Raw genomic sequence first — 13437 nt, forward strand, 5'->3', positions numbered from 1 at the left:
TCAGGCTTCTCATCTCTGCAGGAAAACAGGACTGTGCCCAGTGCAGTGTGTGGTCCTGAAATCCTCTTAGGAACGTGGAATAAACCACGCCTTCTCTTGTGGAACTCCCTGAGCAAGCCAAGGCGTTCGTCTTCACTGTGTTCAGCCATCGGGCGTCTCACAAACACGGTTTCCGAAGCCCAAGACACAAGGCAAACTCAGAAATGTGACAGCTCTGGTTCTAAGGAGGATCTCCCAGCTACATTTACAGAGCACTTGACCTAATATTGTGAACAAGGAAGGTTTCCCATCAAAGGACGGGGGGCCCAGGGAAACCATGAGGACCTGACAGCTCCTGAAAGCCACCCTTGGGACCTGGACCAGGCCAGGCGGGTCTGAGAGCCGTGAGGCCACGGGGACTGAATTTAGGTCCCGGAGGGAGTTGAGCCAAAGGCTCCTGATCTGGGCTGACACCACTCTCAGTGCCTGGAGGACCGGGAAGCACCTTGTGAGAGTCCAGGGGCAGGAAGCAGGAGGCTGTGCGGGGAGGTGGGGGCGAAATGGAAGAGAGAGCGCTGTGTCCTCTGAGACTCCCAGACCAGCCCCTCTGTGGGACAGAGGGGGCTGCAGGGGGTCCTGGCAGAGCGTTTCCAGGGGGTTCTGGGAGAAGAGAGCACAAACAGGCCTGTGTGCTCAGGGTCTGGGGGAAGCTGTAGGTTTCCTGTTTGGGGACATCCCCCCCCCACCCCCAGCCCCAGACCCTGGAAGGGGGGTGGTGGACTGCACACACGTTCCTGGTGGGGGCGCCAAAGAGCAGCAATGTTTAATGGGGTCCATGGGACTTTGGGTATAAGTTCCTTTGAGACTTAATTACATCTGCAAGCATGTAAGCACAGCTCTCCTTTTTTCTTTTTTCGATTCTTTCCTCTCTTGGTTTTATATTTTCTTTTACCGTATTTGTTAGTTTTCATATTTTTTTAATTTTCTCTTTTCTTTTTAAATTTTCTTTTACTTTTCTCATTACGTTATTTTTATTTTCTCTTTTATTATTTTTCTTCTCATCTTTTCTTGACTTCCTTTTTCTATTTTTCGATTCTTTTTTATTTTTTAATTTTCTTTTCTAATATTTTTGTTTTTCTCTTTGTTCATTTCTCTGTTTTTCTTTTTCCATTTTTCCATTGAGATGAAATTCACATAGCATAAAATTAATCATTTTAGAGTGCTAATTCAGTGGTATTCTGTAAATTCACAGTCATTGTAACCACCACCTGTCTGCTTCCAAAGTATTTTTATTGCCCTAAACTAAAACCCCAAACCACCGGGCAGTCACACCCTGTTCTCCCCATCTCCCTGTGCCTGACGACCACCAGTCTGCGGTCTGTGTCTCTGGAGTCACCTCTTGGACACTTCACACATGTGGAACTTACAGGACGAGGCCCCGCATCTGCCTGCCACCTCTCCTCCCTTGGCTCTTTCAGGGGACCTGTCCCCACCCTGCGTAAAGGCTGCACCTCACGAGTTGGGTGGACGTCTCTCGTAGAACTTGACGCTCACAGAAAGGCCCTGGGCCACACAGGAGCTCATGCCCAGTGAGGGCCCCTCAGCCATGTGGCCGCTGTGGACCTGGAGGACGGTCACTCTGCAGGTGTGGAACCCCCGCCTCCTCATGGCAGCTCTCCCATTGGGGTCAGCTGTTACTGGAGTCTCCTAAGGCTCTCGGCATCTGTCCTTGTCCTGGGTGAGCCTTGCATCCTGCTTCCTCACGGCTGGCGGATCTTAGGCGCTCTGTCTGGTTCTCACAGCTCGGTCCTCCTTCCCAACTCAGAGAGCACCCAGCGGAGCTTTAGCTGATGTCGTCATCTGATCAGAGCAACGCACAGGAGGAGGAGAACGAGTAGCAGCCATGACCCTCATATTGGTGTGTGAGGGGGACAACTGCCCGCCAACAGTGGCTCCCCGAGGAGGAATGGGGGGTGGGGTGGGCTGGGGGCAACACCAGCCCCCGTGTGAGCTCTGACTTTGGGGGGACACAGACCTTCAGAGCCTGGCATTCTGCCAAATAGAATGAGACACCCCACCTCCAAGAAAGTCAAGCAACCCTTCTTCTTTCCCACCAAACCCTTCTGGAGAATTCCAGACTTGAGTCAACAGAAGGAAGAAGAGGCAGGAACACGGTCCAGCCCAGCATCTTCCTCAGGTGGGTGTTCTGAGCCCATCGGAGTCTGACTCCCAGCAAGGACAGACTGCCACAGCTGAGGGGATGGGGAAGGGGGTGGCCTGAAATCCGCCCAGGGGTCTCTGGGGGTGAAATGCCAGATTTTGGTCAAGTTAATCCTGGTCATGAGAAACTTTCCCGAAGGAAGCGGGCCCACCTTGGCAAGGATGGAGGTCTTTGGGTAACGGAGCAACTTTATCTGAGGCCCAGCCTCTGCCCTTGGCCCAGGTCTGAGCCCTCGAGATGTGAGTCTCCTCCTCAGGCTCCTGGCACCACCCCGACACCGTCCGCCACCGGCTGCCCCACTCGCCCTCCATCTCCCCCCTTATCTCCTGCTGCCAGGGTCGTGCTCCTCGCCCTCAGGAGTTCAGTTCTGGTGACCACACCCCTCAGGGAGCCCTCGGGTTTGGGGTGTTTTGTGTGGCAGCTCCCAAAGAGGCACAGTTGGTTATTTTTCCAGAAAAGTCCTAGGAGGATCCTCCAGAGATCGGGGACTCAGCTGCATGCGCTGTTTCTAGGCTGCCCTCACACTACCTGCAGACGGCCAGCTTCACTAATTCGATGGCCCACCTGGACCTGGCAGAGAACTAAACTGCTTCTCACCACCACCAGGATTCCCAGGAAGCCTGTGGCTGGATTCAGGCTGGGTGAGGATTTTCTGCTTGTGGGGCTCATCTATGTCTCTGCTTTCTCCACTTTTCTCCCCTTCTCGAGGGCCAGGGCACCACAGGCCTTCCTGGGGCCTCATCGACGTTTCTGCTTTCTCCACTCTCTTCCCACCCTCGAGGGCCGGGGTACCCTGGGCTTTCCTGGATGGCAGGCACACATAGGAGGAGAACATTTGTCCACATAGCTCCTGACTCCTTCACAGAGATGCCAGGACGGGAGGCTGTGCTGGGTGGAGTAGCCAGGCCAGCGGACCAGTTCAGAATCTGGCTCAAACTGAGTTCACAATAAGGACTAAAGTACAGGGTGTGTTGGCCTCAAGCCCTCGCTGCCACACAGCCCTGGGGTCTGTGTCCCCTCCTCCAACTGCAGAAGTCCCCTTGGGAACAACAGGAAAAGGGGGCTTTAAGGGGCTCTGTGGACATGGTTCCGACCTTGGATTTAGGTTTTCTCCCCCAGACTGCTTGTCATTCATGACAGATCGTGGCTAGAGATTGGACAATAAGCTTAACTGAGCAGGTGAGGAAGTGAAGCCCCTCATACTGGAGGGGTCTCCGTGGAGCTCTGTGGATGGATGCCCATAAGAGACACGTTACCCTAGGGCTGGTGGACACAGGACTGGCTGAGTTGTGGTCTCTCTGTCTGGGATTCATAGCTCTTGAGGGACGAGGAGGGCCCGAGATGGTTGAAAACGACCTTTCTCTTCCAAGGTCATTTTCCTTCACTTCTATTGGCCTCCTGATGTGTCATGTCGCCCTTCAAGACAGAGAGACAACAGACAGACAGAGAGACACAAAAGAAAGAGACAGAGATACAGATAGACAGAGATGGAGAGGGAGATAGAGATATAGAGACAGAGAGACAGAAACAGAGACACAGACGGAGATAGAAACAGACAGAGAGAAACAGAGACACAGGGAAGCAGAGACACCAAGAGACACAAAGAGAGAGAGAGACATACAGAAAGACAGAGACAGAAACAGGAAGAGAGAAGAGAGACAGCAAGAGAAATTAATGTGGTCCCCACCTTGTCTCTGGCATCCAGGCTGTCTCTGTACCCAGCAGGCATGGCCAAGACCCGTGGACAAGATGCCTTTCGGCCTATTGGCTCTGTTTCCCTCGTCCTCCTGCAGCTGCTGTCTGGCGCCATCCCTGGAAATGGTAGGAGAGCTTCCCTCCCCATGTTAGGAGGATGCCCCAGTGTAGGGAGGGGAAGGCCAGAGGAGAGCCAGGCCGACACCTTCCCACGTCAACTCAGGACCCAAGGACTCCAGCCCAAGGGACCATGGCTGTGGGTGGGAGAGGCTGGTCTCCTGGCCCCTGGTCTAACCAGTCCTTTTGGATCTGCCTGTAGGAGGGAAAGCCGACTTCGAGGTCTTTGGGCCCCGTGAGCCTGTTCTGGCCAAGGTAGGGGAGGACGCGGACCTGCCGTGCTATCTGTACCCCAACATCAGTGCCGAGGACATGGAGCTGCAGTGGTACAGGGACCAGCCCTCCCCCGCCGTGCACGTGCACAGGAAAGGGAAGGACGTGCCTGAAGAGCAGATGGCGCTGTATCAGGGAAGGACCACCTTCCTGAAGGATGGTGTGGCCCAGGGCCGGGCCTCGGTGAGGATACACAACGTCACCACTTTCGATAATGGGACATTCCACTGCCAGTTCAATGACGGCACCATGTCTGCAGAGGCCACGCTGTGGCTGAGGGTGGCAGGTGAGGGCTGGCCGGTGGAGTCCCTGGTCTCCCCGGGAGCTTCTCCCTGAAGTTTCGTCCCAGCTCCAGGTTCGTGGCCCATGTTCCTAAGCCTGAGCCCTCCCACGACAGGTGCTCCTGGCATCCCGTGTTCCAGGCGCTGTCACAGCCAGGGCCTCCCGGAAAATGTGTCTCTGAACACACAGCTCTGTTTTCTAACTTCCTTCTCTTCTCTGCCCCATGTAGAAAAGGGGGAAGGGAGTGAGGGAGGGAAGAGGAAGAGACAGAGACAGAGACAGAGAGACAGTCAGAGTGAGTGACAGAGACAGAGAGTCAGCAACAGAGAAAGACAGAGGCAGAATAAGAGACCGAGAGAAACAGAGCAACATAGACAGACAGGCAGACAGACAGAGACACAGAGACAGAAAGACAGACAGAGACAGTGAGAGGGAAAGTAATACAGGGAGATAGAGTCTGAGACAGAGAGAGACAGAGACAAAGAGAGTCAGACACAGTCAGAGGCAGAGAAACAGAGAGGAGAGTGTGAAGATTGAGATGTCTCCTTGGTGGCTCCGAATTTGTGTTTGAAGTCAGCAAACCTCTGTTCAATTCCCGTATTCACTAATTTTTCCAAAGAGGAGATGTATTTAATCTTCCTGAGTCTTTTCTGGTTTGTTCTTTTTTTTTTTTTTCCTGGAAATGAGTGTAACATATTTGCGATGTAAATATGACACAAGGTAGATAGTTTGTAAAAATTCCCTAATGGCCTATTGGAAATTCTCAGGATTTTAATTTTTCTGATGGAAGCAGTTATGGCTGCAGAGGTTGGGGCGTCTCTTCCCGCAGGGCTGGGCTCTGAGCCCAGAATCCAAGTGCAAGTTGACCAGGATGGAGTTGTCCGGGCGCAGTGCACCTCGGCAGGCTGGTACCCAGAGCCCCAGGTGGAGTGGAGAGACTTCCAGGGACAGATGCTTCCTTCTGAGACCAATATCTCGATCTCGCCGACGACCGGCCTCTGGGCTGTGGCATCCAGCCTGACCGTCCCCAGCAAGGCTGTTGGCGGCATGGCCTGCTCCATCTCTAGCCCCCTCCTTACAGAGAAGAAGGTGTCCAGGCACCACCTGCCTGGTGAGTGTTCAGTTCTGGCCTCAAAAGCTCTGAGCACAGGTGTTCGTGTCCCCGGGAGCCAGGACATTAGGAGGGAATCCCAAGGCTTGTAGCAAGAGTGGACGAGGAGGCAGGGCCCTGTACACAGCCTGCCCGGGGGTCAGGGGAGATGCACAGATTCAGGTGCTGATTACTGAGGTGGAGCAGAGCTGGGGTGCAGAGGGAGCCCCCAGCACAGCTGTCCCTTCCAGGGGAAACAGAAACCTTTGCTCCACATACACATTTTTAAAAGTTTTTTTTAATAGACATTACTTTTTGAAGCAATTTCAGGTGCACAGCTAATTGGGGGGAGGAGCAGAGATTTCTCACGTACACACAGCCGCCCCCTTTATCACATCCCCACCAGAGAGGTACATTTGTACAGTTGATGAACTGACATGGGCAGGTCATTGTCCCAAGTCCATGGTGCACATCAGGGGTCACGCTGGGTGTGGTGCCTTCTGTGGGTTTGAACAAATGCACAGTGACCTGGATCCAGCATCGCAGTATCAGACAGAGTGGTTTCACTGTCCGGAAAGTCCTCTGTGCTCCGCCATTCATCCCTCCCTCCCCCAGCCCCTGAGACCACTGGAAGGGTATTGCACGGTCTCCCTGGTTTGCTGTTCCCAGAGTGCCGCATGCTTGGAATCGTGCAGTTTGGAGCCATTGCAGACGGGCCTCTTTCATGGAGTCCTGTGCACTTCAGCTTCCTCTGTGTCTTTTCATGGGCTCACAGCTCATTTCTGTACAGCGCTGAAGAATCTTCTACTGTTGGGCTGCAGCACAGTTCACTCTCTTATCCATTCGCCCCCTGAAGGACCCCTTGGCGGCTTCCAAGTGCAAGTTTCTATAAAATTTTCATTTCTAAATGATTTCAAACTTACAGAAGATTTGCAGGACTAATACACAGAGTTCTGTGCAGACTTTACCCAGATTCACCCAACAGTTAACGTCCTGCCCTTTGTTTGACCATCTCTCTCCCCTCGTCTATTCTCTCTCTCCTGTTCATCCACCTAGATCTTTTGGCACAAACAGATACAAACACACACACACACATGGTTTTCTGACAATTGTAGAGCAGTTTGTAAACACTGTGCCCCCGATCCACAGATCCTGCAGCGTCTCCACCCTGAGAACACAGAACCTCTCTCACTGTATTCTTCACCCTCTGGAATCCCTGCAGATCCTGCCTCCAGATGGTTCCTGTCCACAACTCTGCCTCTGTTTCTCGCAGCAGCAGTACTTGTAGCCACATTCACCTGCCTCTTGTGGAGGTGACAACTGGGTAAGAATGGGAAGCTGCCAGAAGAAGAGACAGCTCGTGAGGCAGAGGAGTGGGACTTGCCATTGCCTGGTGGGCAGGGACCCTCAAGGGGACAGGCCTGCCCCTCCAGACCACGGGCGCTCACACAAAGCCCTGTGCTGACTTTCCCATGTGCGCCCCAAATGCAGTAGGAAGGGAGCGCCCTGTGCAGGCCCAGCCCATGGGTGGCCCAGTCCCCACAGCCCCAGTAAGCCCCCTCTCTCCGAGAGGCCCTCCGTGATTCCTCCCCGGAGGTTTCACGAAGGCTGGCAGCTCTCCCTCTGGGAATACACAGGGCTGGGCCTGGTCCTGAAAGGCTGGGCAGTGGTCACACGAGGCAGCGAGCCGGGCACATGAGCCTCTGTTGTTGCCGTCTTCAGGACCGTCAGCAGCATTGACCGTCTCCCTCCCCACTGGTCCAGCCCTGCCTCCTGTGCCATTTCAGGAGCTGGGGACTTGCCCCTGAGGTCAGGCCCAGTTGGGGGAGCAGAGCAGACTGTCCCTTGGCTGGTGTTAGAGCCTCAATATGGCTTTAAGGTGGAGGGGAAACCTCAGGCCAGGAGGCTAGGCCCACAAACAACCTTCCCCAGAGATGAATGCCCCACTATTGTTTTCTGAGCTCTAAAGGAGGTGCATTTGTTCTTCTTTTACAGCATGATGAGGAGAAGAGCTCAGTGAGTGCTGTTTTGCTTAGCTTCCCGGAACAGGAGCTTTGCCCCCATCCATACGCTGAAGCCCACAGTTTTCTGTCTTTCTCCTGCAATACAGGCTGGAGACAGGTTGGCCTCATCTATGTTGAGAATCATGCTGGAGGCTCGGAGCCTCTGCCCCCAGGCCACCCTGTCACCAGCTGGATGCCCAGAGTTGCTTCAAGATGTCTTTCAGAGTTGCTTAGAGTAAGTTCCATCAGCATTTAACAGTCCGTCCAAGGCATTTTTCAGGAGGAGGAACAGCTACCCACTGGCTTAAACCAGCTCATAGCAGTGCAAACAGACTGCGGGGACGACACCTGTGCAGAAGCAGGGAAAGATGTACCGAAGTACCCTTTGCCTCATTCTAATGCCAAGGTCTCCACCTGCGGAGGAGCTTAAGCCCTATGAACATAACATGCGACATATGTGGAGGCGTGTATTTGAAGTGCACCTGTGCCAGCCTATGCCCGCCTCTACGTGGAATGACAAAACGTCCCTCTGGCATATTTGTTCTGTACCCCAAATAAAAGGCACCTGCTCTCCGTGTTCTGGGAGCCATAGCTTTGTGAAATTACTCCCTATGGTCTCCATTTCATAGGCTGCATGCTGAGAATAAAATTGTACTTTGTGTGACAATTATTCCTGGTGTAGGTTTGATTTTAACTCACCAAGAGGTGGACTCCCTTGGCCTGGCAACAACCTCAAGTCCCACCCCCGCCCCCTAAAGGCAAAGGCAGCGGAAGCCCTAACTCGATGCAGCAGGGGTGAAAGGGTAGGGGCTGTCCTGGGGACCCCGCAATCAGAGCTGGTCTCAGGGAAACAGGAAAGGGCAGGAGGGGCCTCCTTCAGTGACATACGCGTCTCGGCTTCTCTCCCTCACACACTGGCTTCTGATGGAGATAGTGTGGGAAGGTCAGAGCTACTCAAGAGGATGGTGAGGGCAAGGTCACAAAAGGCCCCAGGGGAAGTCCAGACCCTTTCTGTCTTCAGTCTGCATTCCGATGCTTGTTCCCAAGTGTGTGTGTGCTCACAAGTGTGCATTTTCATGTGCATCCATGTGTGCATGCATGTGTATGATGTGTTGGTTATGTGTATAAGTGTGTGCATGTCTGAATGCATGTGTGCATGCATGTCAGGATGCACATGCACACAAGCAGGTGTGTGCATAAGAGTGTGTTCATGTCTCCACCCATGTGTGTGTACATAAGTGTGTATGAACGTAGCTGTGCGCATGTCTGGATGCAGGTGTGCATAAGCATGTATGTGAATAAGAGTGTGCATGTCTTCATGCAAGCATGTGCATAAGTGTGCATGCATGTATTTGTGTGCATGTCTGGGTGCATGTGTGCATAAGCATTTGTGTGTACACATGTGTGAGTTCATACGTGTGCATGTGTGTGCATGTCTGTGTGTTTTAGTCCAGGGTGCAGAAATGCCGAGTTACATGCTGGTGAGTGGCAGCTCCATCCTTGTGAATGTCTGGTCTCAGCTGCCCCAAGACACCTTAGCTCCTTCTGTTTTGTTTCCTGAGGCCCTGGGAGAGCCTCCGGCAGTGAGTCCTGCCTGTGGGAGGCGCCAGGAGAGTCAGCTTTTCTGAGACAAGGCACTGGGGGGACACTGTTACCCTGGAGAGTGGAGAAACTAGTGACTTTGGGCCTCTGGATACGATCTCATAGGTGGGAGGCGTGGGGTGCGGGGGGCAGAATCTGTGGATGGAGCGCCCAGGACCTGGAGAGGAGAAACTGGCAGGGCACGTGACGGAGTAAGTGAGAGGACTAAGGGAAGCCCAGGAGCTGGTCCAAACATGGCCACCTGCTGCAGGACCAAGAAGGAGACAGAGGGAACTCATGCATTTATCCCTTCATTCATTTAAAACAGTGACCGATGGCCTCATGGACCAGAAACCGGGTATTTACTACTGAGTGAAATAGCTCCTACCGTCTTCATGGGGTATCGAATCTATGTGGGGAGGAACACATAAGCCAATTAAAATTTTTAACTGACACTGGAATACATCAGGGTAAATATTACAGGAATGAATGGGTGCAATAATGAAGAAGGCCACATGGCATCGCCAGGCTCTGCTGTGGATGGTACCATCTAAAGGGAGGGTGGGGTGATGGGGAGAAGGCATCAGAGGGAGAAGGAGGAGACCCCTCCTCAGCAGCACAGAGCTTGGGGGCTGCGGTGCAAGAGCTAGGGGTGTGGAAGAGATGCCAACGGGCTGGGGCGAGTGGGCACCCCATCGTGCAGAGCCTGGAAGGCCGTGGTTGGGAGTCTGGATTTTATGTGAAGTGCGATGCAAAATGTGTGATGAGTTTTAAGCAGGGGAGAGGCACTGATGGAGGAAAACAAGGGACAGACACAAGAGGGGTCCTGAGGCCCAAGTGGCAGAGTCAATGGGGACCAGGAAAACAGAGGAGCCCAAGATGACCCTCAGCTGGGCGAGTAGCTGGGCTGCGGTGGCTCCATGCACTGAAAAGGGAAAGCCTGGGAGAAATCAGACAGATTCAGGCCAAGGAGGTGAGCATTATCTCGGAACCTCCCAAGATGGACGTGTTCTCAGACGTCCAAAGAGAGATTCAAATCCATCGTTGTATATGCAAGCCTGGGGCTCCCAGGGGAAGTGTGGACAGAGACGGCGATTTGGAGTCAACTGCATGCACTGGCATTTGCAATTATGAAAGTGAATAAGATTTGGGAAGTCACTGCACTATCTTCTCAACTTATCTGTAAACCTAAAAGTGTTCTTGAAGAATATATATATTTTTTTAAATAAGATTTAAAAACCAAAAAGGAAGGATACAGGACAAAGAAGAGAGAGCTAAGCTCTAGTCTTGGAGAACCCCAGTGTCACTCTTTGCAGATGACACAATTCTGTGTATAGAAAACCCTACAGAATCCTTCAGAAAACTATTAGAAATAAACAACTACAGCAAAGTTGCAGGATACAAAATCAACTTACGAAGCTCAGTTGCCTTTCTATGCTCTAGTAAGGAACTAACAGGAAGAGAACTCAAGAATATTCCCCACTTACAGTCGCAACAAAAACAATACAATATCTAAGGATAAACTTAACCAAGGAGATGAAAGACTTATACAATGAAAATTATAAGACATTATTGAAAGAAATCGATGATGACATGAAGAAGAGGAAAGATTTTCCAAGCACATGGATGGGAAGAATAAACATAGTTAGAATGTCCATGTTACCGAAAGCAATCTACAGATTCAATGCAATCCCAAACAGAATCCCAATGACATTCTTCACAGAAATAGATCAAAGAATCCTAAAATTCATATGGGGCAACCAAACACGCTGAATAGCTAAATTGATCTTGAAAAAAAAGAACAAACCTGGAGGTATCACAATCCCTGACTTCAAAATATGCTGCAAAGCTTAGTAATCAAAACAGCATGGTACTGGTACACAAACAGGCACAAAGATCAATGAAACAGAACTGAAAGCCCAGAAATAAAACCACACATTTATGGACAGCTTATCTTTGACAAAGGAGCCAAGAAGATACAATGGAGAAAGGAAAGTCTCTTCAATAAATGATGTTGGGAAAACTGGACAGCCACGTGCCAAAGAATGAAAGTACACCGTTATCTTACACCATGCACAAAAATTAGCTCAAAATGGATTAAAAACTTGAAGGTAAGACATGAAACCATAAAATTCCTAGAAGAAAATTTAGGTAATATACCCATTGACATCCAGTCTTAGCAGCATCTTTTCAAATACCATGCCTACTCAGGTAAGGTAAACAAAAGAAAAAATAAACAAAAGGCACCACATCAGACTAAAGAGCTTCTGTAAGGCAAAGGAAACCAGGAACAAAATGAAAAGACAACTCACAAACTGGGAGAAAATATTTGCAAATCATATATCTGAGAAGGGGTTAATCTCCAAAATATATGAAGAACCTGTACAACTCAACAACAAAAAAATAAACGACCTGATCAAAAAATGGGCAGAGGATATGAACAGACATCTTTCCAAAGAAGAAATACAGATGGGCAACAGACACATGAAAAGATGTTCAATATCACTAATCATCAGGGAAATGCAAATCAAAACTACATTAAGATATTATCTCACACCCGTTAGAATGGCTATAATCACCAAGACAAAAAAATAACAAAACTTGGAGAGGATTTGGAGAAAAGGGAATCCTCATACAATGCTGGTGGGAATGCAAACTGGTGCAACCGCTAGGGAAAACAGTATGGACATTTCTCAAAAAACTTAATAATAGAAATATCATACAACCCAGCTATCTCACTACTGGGTATTTATCCAAAGAACTTGAAATCAACAATTCATAAGGCTTATGCACCCTTATGGTCATTGCAGCATCATTCACAATAGCCAAGAAGTGGAAGCAACCCAAGTGCCCATCGATTGATCACTGGATAAAGAAGATGTGGTGTATATACACAATGGAATGCTTTTCAGCTATAAAAAAGGATGAAATCGTCCCACTTGCAACAACATGGATGGACCTTGAGGGTATGGTGTTAAGCGAAGTAAGTCAGACAGAGAAAGACAAACACCTCATGATTTCAGTCATACGTGGAAGATAAACAAACACATGGACAAAGAGAACAGATTAGTGGTTACCAGAGAGGAAGGGGGTTGGGCGTGGGCATAAGGGGTAAAGGGGCACATATATAGACATACCAATAAACGGTAACGTACACTTGAAATTTCACAGTTATAAAATATTACGACCTCAATAAAATAATTTTAAAACATTTACAAAAATCTAATTAAAATTATACATAATTTATCCTAGGATCTACATCTTTCAAAGTCCTAGCAAGCCACTAAAATGCTACCAATAGATAAGACTGTGATTAGAAAACTGATGAGAATATTCACACAGATAGCGGCATTTGTCCTTGTCCTGGGCAAGCCTTGCATCCAGCTTCCTCATAGCTTGCGGATCTGAGGTGCGCTGTCTTGTCACGGCCCGGTCATCCTTCCCAACTCAGAGAGCACCCAGCGGAGCTTTAGCTGGTGTGGTCATCTGATCAGAGCAACGCACAGGAGGAGGAGAACGAGTAGCAGCCATGACCCTCATATTGGTGTGTGAGGGGGACAACTGCCCACCAACAGTGGCTCCCCGAGGAGGAATGGGGGGTGGGGTGGGCTGGGGGCAACACCAGCCCCCGTGTGAGCTCTGACTTTGGGGGGACACAGACCTTCAGCGCCTGGCATTCTGCCAAATAGAAGGAGACACCCCACCTCCAAGAAAGTCAAGCAGCCCTTCTTCTTTCCCACCAAACCCTTCTGGAGAATTCCAGACTTGAGTCAACAGAAGGAAGAAGAGGCAGGAACACGGTCCAGCCCAGCATCTTCCTCAGGTGGGTGTTCTGAGCCCATTGGAGTCTGGCTCCCAGCGAGGACAGACTGCCACAGCTGAGGGGATGGGGAAGGGGGTGGCCTGAAATCCGCCCAGGGGTCTCTGGGGGTGAAATGCCAGATTTTGGTCAAGTTAAACCTGGTCATGAGAAACTTTCCCGAAGGAGGCGGGCCCACCTTGGCAAGGATGGAGGTCTTTGGGTAACGGAGCAACTTTATCTGAAGGCCCAGCCTCTGCCCTGGCCCGAGTCTGAGCCCTCGAGATGTGAGTCTCCTCCTCGGGCTCCTGGCACCACCCCGACGCCGTCTGCCACCGGCCGCCCCACTCGCTCTCCGTCTCCCCCCTTATCTCCTGCTGCCAGGGTCGTGCTCCTC

General features: G+C 50.9%; 1 protein-coding gene across 3 annotated transcripts; it reads left to right on the plus strand.

Annotated features, from left to right (window-relative positions):
- The first annotated feature begins 2557 nt into the window (after positions 1 to 2557).
- LOC100061672 (butyrophilin-like protein 10) lies at positions 2558 to 8330 on the plus strand. 3 transcript variants are annotated; one of them, XM_014730839.3, is made up of 6 exons: positions 2558 to 2841; positions 3906 to 4021; positions 4215 to 4571; positions 5397 to 5678; positions 6880 to 6981; positions 7653 to 8330. In XM_014730839.3, exons 2-5 carry the CDS (start codon positions 3928 to 3930, stop codon positions 6972 to 6974), a joined length of 828 nt encoding a protein of 275 aa, XP_014586325.2. In that variant the 5' UTR covers positions 2558 to 2841; positions 3906 to 3927; the 3' UTR covers positions 6975 to 6981; positions 7653 to 8330. The 3 variants fall into 3 exon arrangements, with proteins under 3 accessions (XP_014586325.2, XP_070089660.1, XP_070089659.1); XM_070233559.1 differs by having other exon boundaries at positions 2573 to 2841; positions 6807 to 6981; XM_070233558.1 differs by having other exon boundaries at positions 2710 to 2841; positions 3926 to 4021.
- The last annotated feature ends 5107 nt before the right edge of the window (positions 8331 to 13437 follow it).

The sequence above is a fragment of the Equus caballus genome, chromosome 14, assembly GCF_041296265.1.
Source record: "Equus caballus isolate H_3958 breed thoroughbred chromosome 14, TB-T2T, whole genome shotgun sequence".
Taxonomy (NCBI): Eukaryota; Metazoa; Chordata; class Mammalia; order Perissodactyla; family Equidae; genus Equus; species Equus caballus.